The sequence below is a fragment of the Brassica napus genome, chromosome A5 (genome assembly GCF_020379485.1).
Source record: "Brassica napus cultivar Da-Ae chromosome A5, Da-Ae, whole genome shotgun sequence".
Classification (NCBI taxonomy): domain Eukaryota; kingdom Viridiplantae; phylum Streptophyta; class Magnoliopsida; order Brassicales; family Brassicaceae; genus Brassica; species Brassica napus.
This window is the reverse complement of record NC_063438.1, coordinates 16,315,067-16,333,666: the sequence shown is the minus strand read 5'-3', so window position 1 is coordinate 16,333,666 and position 18,600 is coordinate 16,315,067. Positions and strand designations below refer to the sequence as shown.

The window sequence follows — 18,600 nt, the reverse complement described above, 5'->3', positions numbered from 1 at the left end:
CAGTTTTTCCTGAGCTCCACAAATACCAGTCACAATCTCGTTGATTTCATTTTTGGTGTAGAGTTCTGGTGCCAGTCTTGTGAGTGTGAAGGAAGTGGCGTGTTCTGGAAGACAGATGTGGCTCTCTTCAAAAAGAGATGCTCTTTCCAGTAATTTCCTGATGTCGTCCTTTATGACAGGTATCATCTCACCAGCTACGCCTCGTGCGTGTCCAAACTCATCTCTGTAGACTCCATACTCGTCCCTTCGTTCCCAAATGAACTTTCTCCTCCGTACATGTCTAAAGCGCGGTGTCCAAATTCGTAACGTCTGTCGATCGACGTTGGGTCATCCTTATCGATTGACGTTGGTGTTACCCAGTCGATCGATGTCTGAGTTGTCCTGTCGATCGATGCATGGCCTTTTGGTTGGCGTGATAGATATGGGTTGATTTCTGTTGCAGCTACTCCTACATGTCTGTTAGGATCAGTTTGAATGACGTCTGGAGTGCCACGTTGCTGTGAGAATAGGTTTGCAGGTCCATTGGCTACTTGAAGGATATCTGCTATGTCCTCTCTGGACACTTGTAAGATCCTTCCATCCATTGCACATGCGTTGCCATCTGGGTCCCTGAAAATACCAAATTCATCAGGTGTTAGAAAACCGTAATCAATGTTTGCATTATCATTCAATTTAGAAATAGAAAGATTAGGTTTAAGAGTAGTATCGATCGATGTTGATACAGATGCATCGATCGAGGGCAGAATAACTTTTGCAGAACTTGTGTTCTTGAGATGATTACTCTTCATGGATTTTCCAGTTGATGTAGACAGAAGAGTGTTCATCTTTTCTACTTGTGTGTCTACTCTGGTGTGTGGAGGTGGTTTCAGGGGTGCAAAACGTTTTAAATAGGTATCTATAAACCTAGTTGGAGAGAGAATATTCTCCTGCTCCTTGATTTTCGCTGCGGCGCGAATATCGATCGATGTTTCTGTATGGGTGTCGATCGATGTGAGCGGTTGTTTTGCTGGACGAGGGTGGGTATCGACCGATGTGAAGTGCACATCGTCGAGCGATGTTGGAAACGTGTTGGTGAACTTATCCGTTTCAAATCTTTCATCATGCAAAGACATTTCTATTGCACGTTCCTTCCAATAATCATCATCGTATTCCTCTGTATGCTCCTCGTTAGGTGAAGTAATTACAGTGTCAACTGTAAAACTTTCATGGAAACCACTGTCTGCCCAACTGCCTATGGAATAATCATCACGTCCTTTCTTGCTTGGAGGTTGGAAGGCTAAGTGTGGGTAACAATGATTTGGTAGAGCGGAATGGTCAACCGGCTGATCAACGTCGAGCGACGTGTTGTTGCGGTCATCGGTCACCGTTGACTCATTGGAATCGATCGATGGAAAAGTGGGAGTGTCGATCGATTCCGAGTTCTCTATTTTGTACTCCGATTCGTACTCTGCTCCACAATGGCATGCGCCAATGAAGCCAAGTTCTTTCCCGTAATCCACAGAATTAATAACCTTTCTCTTAGGTTTGATAGGGTCGTAATGGATGTTGGGTTCAATCAGCGTCAGACACAATTTATTTTTGTTCATGTCACATACAGCTCCTACTGTAGCTAGGAAAGATCTTCCAAGCAGAAGTGAAGAGTTCCAGTTAAGCTTGATATCCATGACATGAAAATCTACCGGGACAAGGGCATTACCAATCTGTACCTCCAGATCTCTTATGATACCTCCTGATCGTTTTTCTGAAAGATCCACGAAATTGAAGGATTCTGTTGAAGGTTCGATGGTCAAACCAAGCTGGTCTGCCATGATCCTAGGGAGGATACTAACTGATGCTCCTGTGTCACACATTGAATGGGGAAATTCAACACCCTTGACTACGCATGGTATTGCAAACTTCCCAGGATCACTCTTTGATACCACTCAAATTATCCTAAGGAGTGTTACTCTCATCAAAAAAGGTTCAGATGTAGTACTTAGGGATCGAATCCAGAAGGAGCTAGGGAACAATTAAATCTAGTGTTTATTAATTCTAAGAGTTGTAAATGTTTAAATGAAATAGCAATAGTAACAAGCGAAGTAAATAGTAAATGTAACTTGGTTGGAAATGATATTAGATGCAGGGCCACTATTCAGGTGTTGGAGATTATAATATCTATAGATGCCTATTTGTTGCATGCATGATATGTTAGAGCTCAACCGCTTAACTTAGTGATCAGCTGTCGCATGTTTCACTGGTTAACAGGCTAGATCTCGTGTCTCAACGGTTAGTATGTTGACAACGAGAGAGTGTCGATCAATGGTCCTATTGGGATGTCGACCGATACACCTTTGCTTACGTCGACCGATAGTCAGTTGAGGACATCGATCGACGGGATCTAGCCAGGCCTATGCGCGAGTATGATATGCCCTATTAAGATGCTAAATTGGCGGTTAGCCCTCTCTAGCAGTCCTAATATGATAGATAGATGTCAGGATGGGATAACAAGGGTGCTTGAGTATGCAATCCTATGATCAAGTTCTAGTTAACAAGGCTAAAATAAGCAATGAATACAAATCTATCATGAATATCACAACAAGGCAGATCTATAGTTTGGGGCTAATCCCACAAACCTATCTGAACCTTGGATCTAATAAATGAACTACTCAGACATAGCAAAGCAATTCATGACAATAAAGAAATGGAAATTCATAGTATAGATGAAAATAATTGAAAACAAGGAGTTCCAATCACAAGTGATCTTCTCTCCAAACTCTCTCTCTCTCTCTCTCTCAAAGTAAAACTGTAACAAAAAGCTTTCCTCTGCCGTCAAAACTTTTAGACAGTATATAATCTACTAGGTTAAAAACTCGTCAGGGCATTTTCGTAATTTTTCTTGGCCTTGGGTTTTAAGTCCGCTGGATCCAAAATGTCGCGTGTCCAATGTCTCGACATCGATCGATGGTACTTGTGTACATTGATCGATATTAATCTTCATCTGTCGAGGCATCTCTAGGTGTCGATCGATAGCACTGATGCGCATCGATCGATTGTTCTTCCTCTCGTCGACCTCTACATGGTCAGCTCGGGTGAAATGTCTTTTAAGCTCCAAAATGATCCAAAGTAATAGCTTTACTCTGAAATGCACCTGAACCTGAAAACATACCTAGAAGAGTAGAATACATAGATATATATATAGTAAAACACCTATATACCATGGATGAAAACGGGCAAATCCAAGGTATATCACTCTTCTTCGTCAATGTGATCCATTGTCTCATCTTCTCTCTGACTTGATGAAACATTCTTCTAATGTCCTCCTCAGTTACCTTTGTTTCTCTGAAGAACATCCACAACCGGTGTGTGAAGTAAGCTTCATCAAAAGGTTTTTCGATTGGGATTCTGAGGATTCTTTTAGTGAAACCATCCATCTCCTTCTCGTTAGCTTCCCTCTTAAGTTTCTTAGGAATTTTCTCCTTTCTTTTCCTTAACCTTCTCCCTTCAGTTTCCTGATCTTCTTGAACTGGTTCTGGTGAACTATTTAAAGGGTTGGGTTTTGGTTCGGGTGGGTTAACCTAATGGTTTTGGTGGTGGTTTGAGTGCGTTGATATAATCATTATCGATTGAGGGTAACCTCACTCGGTATATCAGAGGTGCCTGTCGATCGATGGGAGGTGTGTTGTGACGATCGACGTTGAACTCACTCTGTCGATCGATGGTTGGCTCAGCCGATCGATCGATTTTATCATAGAAAGGGGAGGGTGGGTGAGGATGCTTAGCTGCGAATTCCTCATGAGTTAGAATTCGAACTGCATTGCATTCATTCGTTTTAGCGGACGACGTCGATCGATGACTGGAGTTATCTGTCCATCGATCTTCGTCATGGTCTGTCGATCGATGCGAGTTCATCGACATTGGTCGACACCATTGGGATCCGCCGAGACTCATGGAGCTTTCGATTTCGAAGTCTCCTTCCTCGAGCTTTTCATGTCTCACCACTTGCCAGAAATCATCATCTATGATGGCATTTACGTGGTGTTTTCCCTTGTCAGCTCCTGCCTCTCTAGCGAAAGCTTCTTGCCTCTTTATAGTTTCGCCAGTCTGAATCACTTATGTTTCAAGTTTTCTCACCTGAGTCCCTAAGGTCTCGATTTTGGTGTTCAGATTTTTGTAGGCGGAGTCTATTTTACCGTTGAAATCCACGGTGATTTGTTGTTGTCCAAACAGTACTCGATCAAGCATTTCTTCGATCTTGCTTTCCTGAGTCTGGGGTGGTGGATTCTGGTAGTAGGAGTTCGAGTAGCTTTTGCTGTTGTTGAAGGGTTTTTGAAATTGTGAACTTTGGTTACTTCTTTGACCATTTCCAAAGAATTTCTGTTTCCGCCCTGGTTTCTAAATTTCTAGAATCCAGTACCTCCAATGTAGTTCACATTTTCTTCTCCTTCCGTATCTACTACTTCTCCTTCAGCTAAACAAACTTGCTTCCTAAGAAGCTCGTGCACCACATCTAACTTAGCTCTTACTTCGTCCATCTGTTCCTTCCCGATAGAGGCTACAGACTTCTTCCGTTCAGAGTCAGTGTTTTTGGTGCTGCTGCTGTTAGCAAGGTTTTCGATAAGTGTCACAGCTTCTAACGGATTCCGAGTAGTGAAGTTGCCTTCACTTGCCGTATCAAGAGACATTTGATACTGTAAGGCGAGACCTCGGAAGAAAGTGCTTAGCAGCTGCACTTCGTTAAATCCGTGATGTGGACAGTCTCGCTGGAAGAACCTAAATCTAATCCACGCATCTTTGAAAGACTCTCCAGCCTTCTGCGAGAATGTGGAAATTTTGTTTCGAAGTTCTTCAGCGCGCGCCTCATCGAAGAAGTTTCGTAAGAAAGCATTCTTGATGTCGGCCCAGGATGTTAGGGATCCTGTGGGTAGCTGCCTAAGCCAGTGCATCGCTTCTCCATTCAGCGTTTATCTGAAGAGCTGGCACAGCAGGTAATCTTCGGGGACTCCTTCCATCCGAATAGCAGCGATTAAATCCTCGAACCGTTCTAGATGGTGCATAGGATGCTCGTGCGGTAACCCAGAGTAGGGTATCTGCGACACGAGAGTGTAGTATTGAGGCTTCAGCTCAAAATTCTGCTTCTGGATCTCCAGAAGTCGAATAGCTGATCTGTTGGAATAGTACTCATCTGGGAGATTGTAGTCGGCCAGTGGTTTCGATCGAGCGTCCTCGTCTACAGGTTGAGCAGCTCCTGTAGTATCAGCATCAGGGATTACAGTCCCCTGAGCGTCTATTTTCTGACCTGTTGCATTACGCAGATGACCGTCCTGGTCATACAGGTTTCCGTTCTCGTCCTGTGTTAGAATAATAAAGTTTACCATTTTTGACGACACGGTATCGATTGACGTACGCGGTGTATTATCGATTGTTGTCGAACGATTAGGTTCGATCGACGATGAAGGTCTGGTGTCGGTCGACGGTTGGTTGTGCGTCGATCGACGACAAAGTTCTTGCGTCGAGCGATGTGGAACGTTGACCTCTACGGATGGTGCATTCCAAGTGAGCAGGATCGTCTGAGAACAGCAAGTCTTTCTCCTTGTTGCTTTTGGTACCGGTGGGCATGCACCTGAAAAGACAAGAAAAATATTATGTTAGAAATGGGGTAGAGAAAAGAATAAGAATCTATAAAACTAAATCTAATGGCGATCAAAGCTCCCCGGCAACGGCGCCAAATTTGATACCACTCAAATTACCCTAAGGAGTCTTACTCTCATCAAAAGAGGTTCAGATGTAGTACTTAGGGATCGAATCCACAAGGAGCTAGGGAACAATTAAATCTAGTGTTTATTAATTCTAAGAGTTGTAAATGTTTAAATGAAATAGCAATAGTAACAAGCGAAGTAAATAGTAAATGTAACTTGATTGGAAATGATATTAGATGCATGGCCACTATTCAGGAGTTGGAGATTATAATATCTATAGGTGCCTATTTGTTGCATGCATGATATGTTAGAGCTCAACCGCTTAACTCAGTGATCAGCTGTCGCATGTTTCACTGGTTAACAAGCTAGATCTCGTGTCTTAACGGTTAGTATGTTGACAACGAGAGAGTGTCGATCGATGGTCCCATAGGGACGTCGACCGATACATATTTACCTACGTCGACCGATAGTCAGTTGAGGACATCGATCGACAGGTTCTAGTCAGGCCTATGCGCGAGTATGATATGCCCTATTAAGATACTAAACTGGCGGTTAGCCCTCTCTAGCAGTCCTAATATGATAGATAGATGTCAGGATGGGATAACAAGAGTGCTTGAGTATGCAATCCTATGATCAATTTCTAGTTAGCAAGGCTAAAACAAGCAATGAATACAAATCTATCATGAATATCACAACAAGGCAGATTTATAGTTTGGGGCTAATCCCACAAACCTATCTGAACCCTGGATCTAATAAATGAACTACTCTCCAAACTCACTCTCTCTCTCTCAAAGTAAAACTGTAACAAAAAGCTCTCTCTGCCGTCAAAACATTTAGGCAGTATATAATCTACTAGGTTAAAAACTCGTCAGGGCATTTTTGTAATTTGGCTTGGACTCGGGCTTCAAGTCCGCTGGATCCAAAATGTCGCATGTCCAATGTCTCGACATCGATCGATGGTACTTGTGTACATCGATCGATATTAATCTTCATTTGTCGAGGCATCTCCTGGTGTCGATCGACAGCACTGGATGTGCATCGATCGATTGTTCTTCCTCTCGTCGACCTCTACATGGTCAGCTGGGTGAAATGTCTTTTAAGCTCCAAAATGCTCCAAAGTCATAGCACCTGAACTTGAAAACATACCTATATACCATGGATGAAATCGGGTTAAATCCAAGGTATATCAGGTGGTTAGCCTTAGATCGTGGGTATATCAAGAGCCATTCCGCATGTCTTGACGATCCTTTCAATCCATATCAGTTCCAGAAGTGCCGTTTGCCTTCTCGGATCATATCCAACACCCAGCTAAAGTGATCCTTCCCGATCTAGGGCGTATCAGGTCCGGCGGGAAAATGCATTTTCCGGGTCCGGCGGGAAAATGCGTTTTAGGGTTTCAGCGGAAAATGTGCTTTTCCGATTTCGGCAGAAAAATGTGTTTTTCCGGTTTTGTTGGAAAAACGTGTTTTCTGGTTTTGGCGGAAAAATATGTTTTCCGCTTTCGGCGGGAAAATGCATTTTTCCGGTTTCGGCGAGAAAATGTATTTTTTCGGTTTTCGCGGGAAAATTACGTTTTCCGGTTTTGACAAGAAAATGCTTTTTACGGTTTTGGCCGGAAAATGCTTTTTAGGAGGGGGGGGGGGTTTGGCGGGAATATCCGCTTTTGGGTTTTAGCGGAAAAATGCATTATTTCGGTTTTTGCGAGAAAATGCGTTTTTCCGGTTTAAGCCTAAAAGTGTGGTTTTACTGGTTTGACCGAAAAGTATGTTTTTATGGAAATATGTGTTTTATGTTTTTTTTGAGAAAAAACACATTTTGCAGTTTCGGCGGGAAAGTGTGTTTTTCAATTTTTGCGGGAAATGTAGTTTTCTGTTCTGGCGGAAAAATTTATTTGCAAAAAAAATAGAATTTAGGGTTGAAAATAATATTTTGATTTTAAAAAGTCATTTTTGTCATTTATCATTTTGGACTGAACTAGATGCATCTGCATCGAGATGCACTGTCAAGACTCACCTTCATTATATAAGTATTCAAGTTCAACACATAAATCATTGATTATTTATTTATTTATTTATTCATTTCCTTTTTAATTCATTGGTACTTTATTTTCTTTTAAGCATATTTGTGTAGATAATAAGAAAAGTAAATTCATTCTGAATTTTATTTTCTCAGTTTTGCTAGACAGAAGAAAAATCTAAAATTGATTGTTTCTATTTCAAATGTACATACTTATTTTTAAAAATTCTCAAATAAATCGTATCATCTAAACTAATTAAATTTTTTAAACGAGAGATTATTGTTTCAAAACATTTTTTTTTTAATTTTTAAAGCATTTAGTGAATGTTTTATTTTTATTAGATTGTCAATTATATTTGATTTTTATATTATTTCATTATAAATATTATTAATCTGTTATTTAATTTGAATTTTGTTTATAATTTTTTTTATTAAACAAAATAGTATTACCATAGATTTTTACCTTTTACTTGAATACATGAGAACATGAAGATACTGATTAAGATGCCGTGATTCTTGTTATCTATTAGGTATCCTAGTTTTAATTTAAACTAAGTTACTACTCCACATTAAAACACAGAATATATTTTTAAATTTACAAAGTCGACAAAGTATTATTGCAAATGCTAGGATTTGTATGTTGATAATGAGGGTTTTGGTTACACATTTAGTTTTGATAAATATCTGTTATGTTAATAATTTGAGTTTAGTATAATACTTTTTTTTATTGTGACAAGTTATGTTCACTAACAATTTGTTATGCAGAATAAACCAACATATTTTATTTCATTCTTCTTAGAAACGCTTTTGGATATCATAGAAAAATAAAATGTAAACCATATATATAGGGTATAATAGCTAAAACAATAACAATTTGTTTATTTTTTAAAAAATTTAGAATTTCAAAAAGTAGATTTGGGAGAATATAATTCATTTTTCATTTTTTATTTAATATATTTGAATTTTGATTGATTAAGATAAAATACATAATAGGACATATTAATAATGTAGAACTGGTTCAACATAGACTCTTGTATAGTAGATAAAAATATGACTATAAATTATGGAATGGACATTCTATATAATCATGTTTAAAATATATATTATGTTCTACAGTTTCGATTCAAATAAGGATTCATTCACCGAAGCATTCATTCACCGAATCTATCTTTACAAATGTCAAATATAGTAACATAACCGAGATTTCTATTTTTAATAAAATATGCTGAAACACAATTTCATTTTGAATTTTTTACATTCTAAAACACTTTTTGTCTTTCATATTACACAATCAGACACAATATCCATGTGACACATTTTATCTGGCTGCAATATCACATATACCCTCTAAACTAACCCAACCACAGTTTGCCTTTAACCAACCGTGGGTAACAACAATTTAAAAAAAAAATATCAAAATACAAAACCGTAGATCTAAATTTCCCCAAATCAGAAAACCTAATTTCTCTCATCATCTTGGTTTCTTCCTCTCCGGCTCATACTCTCCGTCTCGAATTGTAAGCCGTCAACACTCCCTCTCTTCGCATCCGCCGTGAACCATGAGGAAACCAAAGTCAAAGAAGAAGGTCCATGTAGAGGACGAGGAAACGCCACCACAATACGAAGTCGGAGGTATTTCACTCTTCCCGGTGCTCTCATTTTCTTCCAAAATTCCAGAATCTGATTGATTTTATATATGTAGGTCCATCTTCACCGGACCTCCGTCTACCTCGAAGACTTTTCGCGATGGACCGGTTCCCCACCAGGCGTCTTAACATCTATTCCTCCCTGGATCTTCTCCCTTTTATTTGCAACGTCCTTCGCGACACGCTGGAGTTTGAAACCATCCGTAGGTCCTGTTTCGGGAACCTCTTCGACCTCCCTGCTCGTCAATGCCCTGTGTCGTTAAGCTGATCCACCCGTTTCTCACTCGTCAGCTAGTATGTCTTCCCAAGAACACGCTTTGGTCTGCATTTGGTGGTTATCCTTTCCGATATGGTCTTGAGGAATTTGGCACTGTCACGGGCCTCCCGTGTGGTTCATACCCTGAAAGATACAAGCCCAACACCGGTAAAGCTATTGTCACCGGCAAAGATAGAGTATGGAAGAGACTTTTTGGAAAGAAAAAAGTTGTGACGATTGCTGATCTTTGTCGGATGCTTGAGACCGACAAAGATATGGATGGGTGGAAAAAGATATGGATTGCTCTCATTATCATTGTCGACGGTGTTCTCATCGCTCACAAACAAGAAGCACGCCCGACTCCTCGTTATGTTAGGATGGTTGAAAACCTCAAAACAGAGTCTTTCCTCAAGACCATCTCATGCATGAAACCACTGAACTTTGTCCCCAAGAAATGTGAAGATCCTGTTGCTACACTTGTCAAGACGCTCAAGCAGCGCAGTTTCAGATTACAAGGCTTCCCACTTTCACTTCAGCTGGTAGCATTTTGTGCCATCCCCCAGCTTCTGGATTATATACCGGCTCCATTAAACAACCTCACCGTGATGGACTTGGAAGATGGCACTCTACCACAGCACAAGTCAATCAATGCCATCCACATCCGACGCGTCGAATTTGACCCCAATGTAAGTACATTTTAAAACTTTTGTACTAAACTAACTCTAAAATGTATTTTTTAATCTAATCATTTTATAAAACTAAGATGTTTTTAAATTTTCTCAGCTGGTAGTCACTCCTATTATACCCATCGAAAGTCAGCCACAACCAGGATGGGGACTGTTTCCAGACGATGCCAAGGACGACAGTGTTATCTACTTGGAACAATTTATAGGTGATCAACATTCCTTCAACAAACATATGTGGCATGGCGGGGTTATATCTGAGCCTATCATCAATAAGCCAAAGATCCGGGTCAAGAAGAAGTCTGCTACTATTAAGCAATCTTTACAAACAAGACAGCCGTCTGCAAGGAAGCAAAGGCGTATAAGTTCCTACTTTACACGTTCAACCACCCAAAGCTTCACCAACGTTCAACTTACGGAGATGGTGATCCAATTTTCAACGCAGATGAAGCAGCTCAAACGCGAGATGAAACGTAGGAAGAAACGATCTCATGCAAGGCTATCATCTTTCAACAAACTTTTTTCTCGTCGCAAGCAGTCCAACACACCACCCCACACTCCAGAACCAAGTCATAATCAGGTGAATTGTAAAGAACACACTTTTTGCCAGATAAATAGCTTTGTGTTTTCACCACTAATGAAGAATTCATTTTTGGTTTCAGGATCAAGCCCCAATGGAGACAGATGACTTGCCTCAAAAGACATCCCCTATCATCAGTCAATACGAAGCTCAGCTACATCGTGATTCTGCAGATGATCCTCAAGCTAGTTCCCTGTCACCGACCACTGCATCCACACAGGGAGTGTCCACGTTTCACCTAACCACAACAACACAAGTGCCCACACATCCCCCGACCACAAAGTTCACAGTAGTCAACTCTCCCCCGTTTACTCCACTCCTCCACTTAGTCATCTGTCTCTTGCTAGCCCCCCTGCGAGCGACCATTGCATCCACATACAGAGTGTTCACGTTTCACCTAACCACAACAACGCATGTGTCCACACATCTCCTGACCACAACTATGACAGAAGGTAAGTCTCCCCTGTTTTTAATCAAACTCCTCCACCTAGTCAGATGATCACCCACCCCAACGATGCTACAGATGACTACGACGAGCCACCTCGTACGCCAGTCAGCGTGCAACCTCCTTGGGATGAGCTCAGCTCAGTAGTCTACGATAAGAGTGATCACCCCAACAGCCCAGAGATTAATCACATCCTCTATCATGGTGTGAGGATTTACGATCCCATCAATCCAGACCCACCAATATTCGATTCATCTATTCCTCGGAGTCTCCTACTACTGTCACCGCAGCCTAAGACAATGCTTACATCACCCACTAAGAGCAACGACAGTCTGTCAGGCTTCGCTGTTCATGCGACTACCGTCAATGCATTCACAGCTACAGCTTCCTCCAACTCTCCACCCTCTCTTCCTTTTAAGGTAATCTACACCTTGCTTTGCTACTCTCTCTCAAATAATTGAAGCAAATATGATCTCTATTTTCAGGAGGCAAACACCCATGGAGTTTTCGACCTAACGGCGACAAAAGACGTGGAGAGCAATGTTCCATCTTTGGAGGAGAACCACCTTGCTAATAAATTGTCCAAATCTCCATTAATCCATGCGCTTACACTCATCTCGCCACTTCCAGGTCTCGAGTGGGATCTATTCTACAACATAGTCTCTACTAAGATGGACGTGTAAGTTTCCAAGCTATTTGCCAAACTACACTTTTCCAATCTATTTGCTTCCTTACACCTTTATGTTGCAGCTACCACACCACACCGTCTTCTTTTGACTTCTCCAACAAATTTCTTCTCGATCTCGCTAAACCTAAGCAATGGACTTCCACCCGCGTAAGAGTTCTCTATTTTCTAAACTATACGCACCGTACCTACGACCACTAACTTTACTAATACACATTCTTTTTTATTTCACTCAGCACATGGAAGTTTTAATCCACATGCTCGCTGCCAGACACTCAACACATCTTCTCACTGAAAAGTCCGCATTCACCACACCCCTCTTACCTGCTTATATCTTCAACAGTTGGCCCGATTTTGCCCCTTGCAGAAAGAGATCAACCTTCCTGTGGGATGAACGTATTTTTGACATTGTTCTCCACCAATGGAAGAAATGGATGGAGGACGTACACACCATCTACACTCCGATGCTCTGGAACTGTAAACATTGGGTCGGCCTAGCCATAAACCTTGACATGGGGTATATTGAGATCCTAGATCCTCTGCCCGCTTTGTATGCAGATAGTCGTGTCGAGCGCTTCATGCTACCATTGGTTACCATACTCCCTTATCTAGTAAGGAAAGTGGCCATGTGTGAGATTACTCAGTTCCGTGGAGTTAAAATGTTTGTCTGGAAACACATACTTGACCTCTACAACACCTCCAGATCTGGTGACTGTGGCCCCGTCAGCATGAAGTTTCTGAAGATGCACGCTCTTGGAGACCCAGCACCTCATATGTCAGGCATCACCGACCAAACCGTTGACGACTTCCGCAAACATTATGCCTTGGACATCTACAAAACCATTGTCATGCCTACTTATTCGCCTAAGTTGTTTATGCTGAATCACTAAGCCCACCTTTTGTGTAACAATGGGGCATCTTGGCTTGTTTTTTTATTCTGTCTTTTGAACCCGACTATGCTTCTATCTTTTCCTACTCTCAGCTTTGCTAGGATTTCAAACTCTTCTATACTCTAAGTCTGCTTTGTTTGATTAATGAGTTTCTGTTTGCAAAAGATGAGTCAACCATCTTTTTCATTGAATTCAATGAACCTTCTTAGCTTCCATAACACACTCTTATACCATGTTCACGTCCACAAACAACAATGCCAACATTTACACCTCAGTCTTACTCGCAAATTTTGGATTTCCCTCTTAATTTCAACTTTCCGGACACAAAAAACTTTCAAATTTTAAAATCTAAATGGCCTAAGACCCAAATGTACTTCCCTATTAAATGGACCCCACCACCTTTGTTCTTTTAACTCTGTTACCAAAGAAAATCCCAAATCAATGACCTGCTATTATTAGGTCTCCCTTGCGATAAAAGATCTCACTCCCTCCTCATCTTCTCCAAACCCAGGCTCACCATGAGTTCATCTAGTTCTGCATCTCGCTCTCAAACACACACAACACGGGGCATTCCTTCCAAATATTGGTGTGGGTCGAACCTGACTACCTTTGGTGCTCAGACCAAAGAAAACTTATACCGCCGTTTCTACAGATGTGAAATCGCCATCAAGGTATCCTCCGATTTTCTCTCTTTCCGACAATTACCATACTATTAATAACACTTATAGAGTTCTTACACCATACAAATTCCAGAGGCAATCTGAGCACCACCTTTTCAAATGGATAGACGAGCCCATCATCGACGAGATTAGAATGGTTGATAAAAAGGTCACCCACCTTCAGTCCGATTTCCAATCATTCAAGAGGACAACAACTATGCGTCTGCAGGAACATGGCAAAAAGATTGACGAGAGCCTCCTGGAGATGAAAAGGATTTTTCATGACCAAACTATCCTCCTTGAAGAATTAAGAAACCAATCAACCTCAGTTCTGGATGCTAAATCCCATTGCCCGCTCCTCAACGTGGCTGCTGCTGCCATTGCTCTAGGTACCTTGGCGTGGTTGTATGCAAAAATGACCAGCATCTGATTTTATGTCCCTAGCGTCGTTGTATGCCCATAACTAATGTTCCTCTGTTTCCATTGTCCCCACTACTTCACTCAACTAATGTTTCTCTTAATTTTTCTGTATCATTTTCAAAACAATGCTGCTTAATTACACAATGTTTTCCAATGCTTCTTCAATTTATGAGTTGAATTCCAAGGTTTTTCTTTTAAACTTTACATACCAACATACAAACACTCTCTGTCTCAACCTCAGTGACTCTTATACACTCATGCCATTTGTTGGAAACTCCCATCTAAACAAAAAATAATTTTACGACTACCGTCCACATCCACAGATTTACTTCTATTAGTTTAATTTTGCTTAACAATAACAGCAGTGCGATTAGACCAACCAAAAACAACAAAACGTTTTCAGGATATAGTCGAACAAAACTACTTCCCAAATAAAAGGAAGCACCTACATTCCGACAAACATTCAAACCACCAACACTAGGTTTCAAGCAATTTAAAAGAAGTTCCAAAAAAAAATTGCCTTGATCCCACAAAATTATATATCCAAATGAAGCCCTCCTTCGACAACCTTATATAGGCACACTGTAGTTAGTCCTGTTGTGTCCTTCCTCCCTGCACCTACCACATTTGTTCTTTGTAACTTTCTTCTTAGGCGCCTGCAGTGACAATCACAAGTCAGTTACCTACCTTAATAGGGTAAATTTACAATAACTAGCCTAATACGTTCTTAACATCTCACCCTTATCTCTCCGGTCGATGGTATGCGTGTCTTGCGACGTCTCCCAAGTTGTCTCTTCGTACTAGGAGGGTAAACAACCTGACTGCAGACTTCTTCAGGTATATCAACATCTCTAGCAGCACCGTGGTGGTTGATAACGCAAGCGTACGTCTCCCTCCACACAGTCGTTTTGTACCAATGCCCACACAAGGTGTCGTAAGGCACGCCTATCCCGTCAGCTGCAAGCATAGCATGGCCACACGGGATTTTGATATTATCAAAATACGTACAACTACACTTCCTCTCTGCTAGCATCACTTTGTCTGATCTTCCAAATTTCCCCAAAATTTGGCTGCTCCAGCTATTCACGGCATTTATCTTGCTCCCCTTCATAGTTGCCATGTTCTTTGTCATCTGTTTGTCCACTTCAACGCTAACCAAACCCCTGTGTTTCTCAGCCTTTTTCCTTCTTGCACAAAACCATCTGGTCATCATCCTCTGTATGAAAGTCAGCAACTCTACTATAGCAGCTCCCCTTCCTTCCAACAAAGCCTTGTTAAGTGATATACCTTGGATTTGACCCATTTTTATCCATGGTATATTAGTATTTTACTATATATATCTATGTTTTCTACTCTTCTAGGTATGTTTTCAGGTTCAGGTGCATTTCAGAGTAAAGCTATGACTTTGGAGCATTTTGGAGCATAAAGGACATTTCATCCGAGCTGATCACTTAGAGGTCGATGAGAGGAAGAATAATCGATCGATGCGCATCAGTGCTGACTATCGATATCAAGAAATGCCTCGACAGATGAAGATTAATATCGATCGATGTACAAAAGTACCATCGATCGATGTCGAGACACCAGACGCGACATTTTGGATTCAGCAGACTTAAAAACCAAGGCCAAACCAAATTACCAAAATGCTCTGACGAGTTTTTAACCTAGTAGAATATATACTGCAAGTGTTTTTGACGGCAGAAGAGCTTTTTCTTTTCTAGACCTAGTTTTGTTACAAGTTTCATTTGGAGAGAAGATCACTTGTGATCGGAACTCCTTGTTTCAATTCATCTATTCTATGAGTTTCTATTTATCTATTGATATGAATTGCTTTGCTATGTCTGAGTAGTTCAACTGTTAGATCCAGGGTTCAGATAGGTTTGTGGGATTAGCCCCAAACTATAGATCTGCCTTGTTGTGATATTCATGATAGATTTGTATTCATTGCTTGTTTTAGCCTTGCTAACTAGAACTTGATCATAGGATTGCATATTCAAGCACCCTTGTTATCCCATCCTGAAATATATCTATCATATTAGGATTGCTAGAGAGGGCTAACCGCCAATTTAGAATCTTAGTAGGGCATTTCATACTCGCGCATAGGCCTGGCTAGAACCCGTCGATCGATGTCCTCAACAGACAATCGATCGATGTTGGCAAAGGTGTATCGGTCGACGTCTTAATAGACTATCGATCGACACTCTCTTGTGTCTGCATCTAACCGGTGAGACACAAGATCTAGTCTGTTAACCAGTGGTACATGCGACAGCTGATCACTGAGTTAAGCGAATGAGCTCTAATATATCATGCATGCAACAGTTAGGCATCTATAGGAATTATAATCTCCAACACCTGAATAGTGGCCCTGCATCTAATAACATTTCCAACCTAAGTTACATTTATCATTTACTCGCTTGTTACTATTGCTATTTCATTAAAACATTACAACCTTTAGAATTAATAAACACTAGATTTAATTGTTCCCTAGCTCCTTGTGGATTCGATCCCTAAGTACTACATCTGAATCTCTTTTGATGAGAGTAACACTCGTTAGGGTAATTTGAGTGGTATCAAATTTGGCGCCATTGTCGGGGAGCTTTGATCGCCATTAGATTTAGTTTTATTAATTCTTATTCTTTTCTTTACCTCATTTTCTTATAATCTTTCTTTTTCTTGTCTTTTCAGGTGCATGCCTAGCGGTACCAGAAGCAACAAGGAGAAAGACTTGCTGTTCTCAGACGATCCTGCTCATTTGGAACGCACCATCCGTAGAGGTCAACATTCCACATCGCTCGACGCAACCACTTCGTCGTCGATCGATACGCACAACCAACCGTCGACCGACACCAGACCGTCACCGTCGATCGATCCCAATCGTTCGACAATGATCGATACTACACCGCGTACATCGATCGATACCGTGTCGTCAAAAATGGTAAACATTATTATTCTAACTCAGGATGAGAACGGAAACCTGTATGACCAGGCCGGTCATCTGCGTAATGCAACAGGTCAGAAAATAGATGCTCAGGGAACTGTAATCCCTGATGCTGATGCTACAGGAGCTGCTCAACATGTAGATGAGGACGCTCGATCGAAACCACTGGCCGACTACAATCGCCCAGATGAGTACTATTCCAACAGATCAGCTATTCGACTTCCGGAGATCCAGAAGCAGAATTTCGAGCTGAAGCCTCAATACTACACTCTCGTGTCGCAGATACCCTACTCTGGGTTACTGCACGAGCATCCTATGGACCATTTGGAACGGTTCGAGGATCTAATCGCTGCCATTCGGATGGAAGGAGTCCCCGAAGATTACCTGCTGTGCAAGCTCTTCAGATACACGCTGAATGGAGAAGCGATGCACTGGCTTAGGCAGCAACCCACATGATCTTTAACATCCTGGAGCGACATCAAGAATGCTTTCTTACGCAACTTATTCGATGAGGCGCGCGCTGAAGAACTTCGGAACAAAATTTCCACATTCTCGCAGAAGGCTGGAGAGTCTTTCAAAGATGCGTGGATTAGATTTAGGTTTTTCCAGCGAGACTGTCTACACCACGGATTTAATGAAGTGCAGCTGCTAAGCACTTTCTTCCGAGGTCTCGCCTTACAGTATCAAATGGCCCTTGATACGGCGAGTGAAGGAAACTTCACTACTCGGAATCCGTTGGAAGCTGTGAGACTTATCGAAAACCTTGCTAACAGCAGCAGCACCAAAAACACTGACTCTGAACGGAAGAAGTCTGTAGCCTCTATCGGGAAGGAACAGATGGACGAAGTAAGAGCTAAGTTAGATGTGGTGCACGAGCTTCTTAGGAAGCAAGTCTGTTCAGCTGAAGGAGAAGTAGCAGATACAGAAGGAGAAGAAGATGTGAACTACATCGGAGGTACCGGATTCCAAAAATTTGGAAACCAGGGCGGAAACAGAAACTTCTTTGGAAATGGCCAAAGAAGTAACCAAAGTTCACAATTTCAAAAACCCTTCAACAACAGCAAGAGCTACTCGAACTCTTACTACCAAAATCCACCACCCCAGACTCAGGAAAGCAAGATCGAAGAGATGCTTAATCGAGTACTGTTGGGACAACAATAAATCACCGTGGATTTCAACGGTAAGATAGACTCAGGTGAGAAAACTTGAAACCCAAGTAATTCAGATGGGCGAGACTATAAAGAGGCAAGAATCTTTCGCTAGAGAGGCAGGAGCCGACAAAGGGAAACACCACGTAAATGCCATCATAGATGATGAATTCTGGCAAGTGGTGAGAAATGAAAACCTTGAGGAAGGAGATTTCGAAATCGAAAGCTCCATGAGTCTCGGCGGATCCCAATGGTGTCGACCGATGTCGATGAACTCGCATCGATCGACAGACCATGATGAAGATCGATGGATGGATTACTCCAGTCATCGATCGACGTCGTCTGCCAAATCGACTGAATGCAATGCGGTTCGAATTCTAACTCATGAAGAATTCGCAGCTAAGCATCCTCACCCACCCTCCCCTTTCTATGAAAAAATCGATCGATCGGTTGAGCCAACCATCGATCGACAGAGTGAGTCCGACGTCGATCGTCACAACACACCTCCCATCGATCGACAGGCACCTCTGACATACCGAGTGCGGTTACCCTCAATCGA

At 41.6% G+C, this 18,600-nt stretch overlaps 2 protein-coding genes and 2 non-coding genes across 4 annotated transcripts; 2 read left to right on the top strand and 2 right to left on the bottom strand.

Moving 5' to 3' along the window:
- The first annotated feature begins 4,716 nt into the window (after window positions 1-4,716).
- On the top strand, window positions 4,717-4,823 carry LOC125609675. Its single transcript, XR_007339827.1, has one exon. It is a non-coding gene; the product is annotated as a small nucleolar RNA R71 (small nucleolar RNA).
- An 8,571-nt stretch (window positions 4,824-13,394) lies between these two features.
- Window positions 13,395-13,965, top strand: LOC106431958 (uncharacterized protein At4g04775-like). Its single transcript, XM_013872807.1, has 2 exons — window positions 13,395-13,547; window positions 13,630-13,965. The coding sequence occupies exons 1-2, from the start codon at window positions 13,395-13,397 to the stop codon at window positions 13,963-13,965; spliced, it is 489 nt and encodes a 162-aa protein (XP_013728261.1).
- Window positions 13,966-14,524: 559 nt separating this feature from the next.
- Window positions 14,525-15,258, bottom strand: LOC106431957. Its single transcript, XM_013872806.1, has 2 exons — window positions 14,695-15,258; window positions 14,525-14,611 (listed from the first exon to the last, which is right to left on the bottom strand). Exons 1-2 carry the CDS (start codon window positions 15,256-15,258, stop codon window positions 14,525-14,527), a joined length of 651 nt encoding a protein of 216 aa, XP_013728260.1.
- Window positions 15,259-17,419: 2,161 nt separating this feature from the next.
- LOC125609686 lies at window positions 17,420-17,525 on the bottom strand. The gene has a single exon (XR_007339838.1). It is a non-coding gene; the product is annotated as a small nucleolar RNA R71 (small nucleolar RNA).
- Between the last annotated feature and the right edge of the window lie 1,075 nt (window positions 17,526-18,600).

Bases quoted from the DNA above. Each gene is read 5' to 3' on its own strand.
- LOC106431958 (XM_013872807.1), top strand. From the start codon at position 13,395: ATGAGTTCATCTAGTTCTGCATCTCGCTCTCAAACACACACAACACGG. The intron at 13,548-13,629 runs GTATCCTCCGAT...TACAAATTCCAG, and splicing joins GATGTGAAATCGCCATCAAG to AGGCAATCTGAGCACCACCT.
- LOC106431957 (XM_013872806.1), bottom strand. From the start codon at position 15,258: ATGGGTCAAATCCAAGGTATATCACTTAACAAGGCTTTGTTGGAAGGA. The intron at 14,612-14,694 runs GTGAGATGTTAA...TTGTCACTGCAG, and splicing joins CATCGACCGGAGAGATAAGG to GCGCCTAAGAAGAAAGTTAC.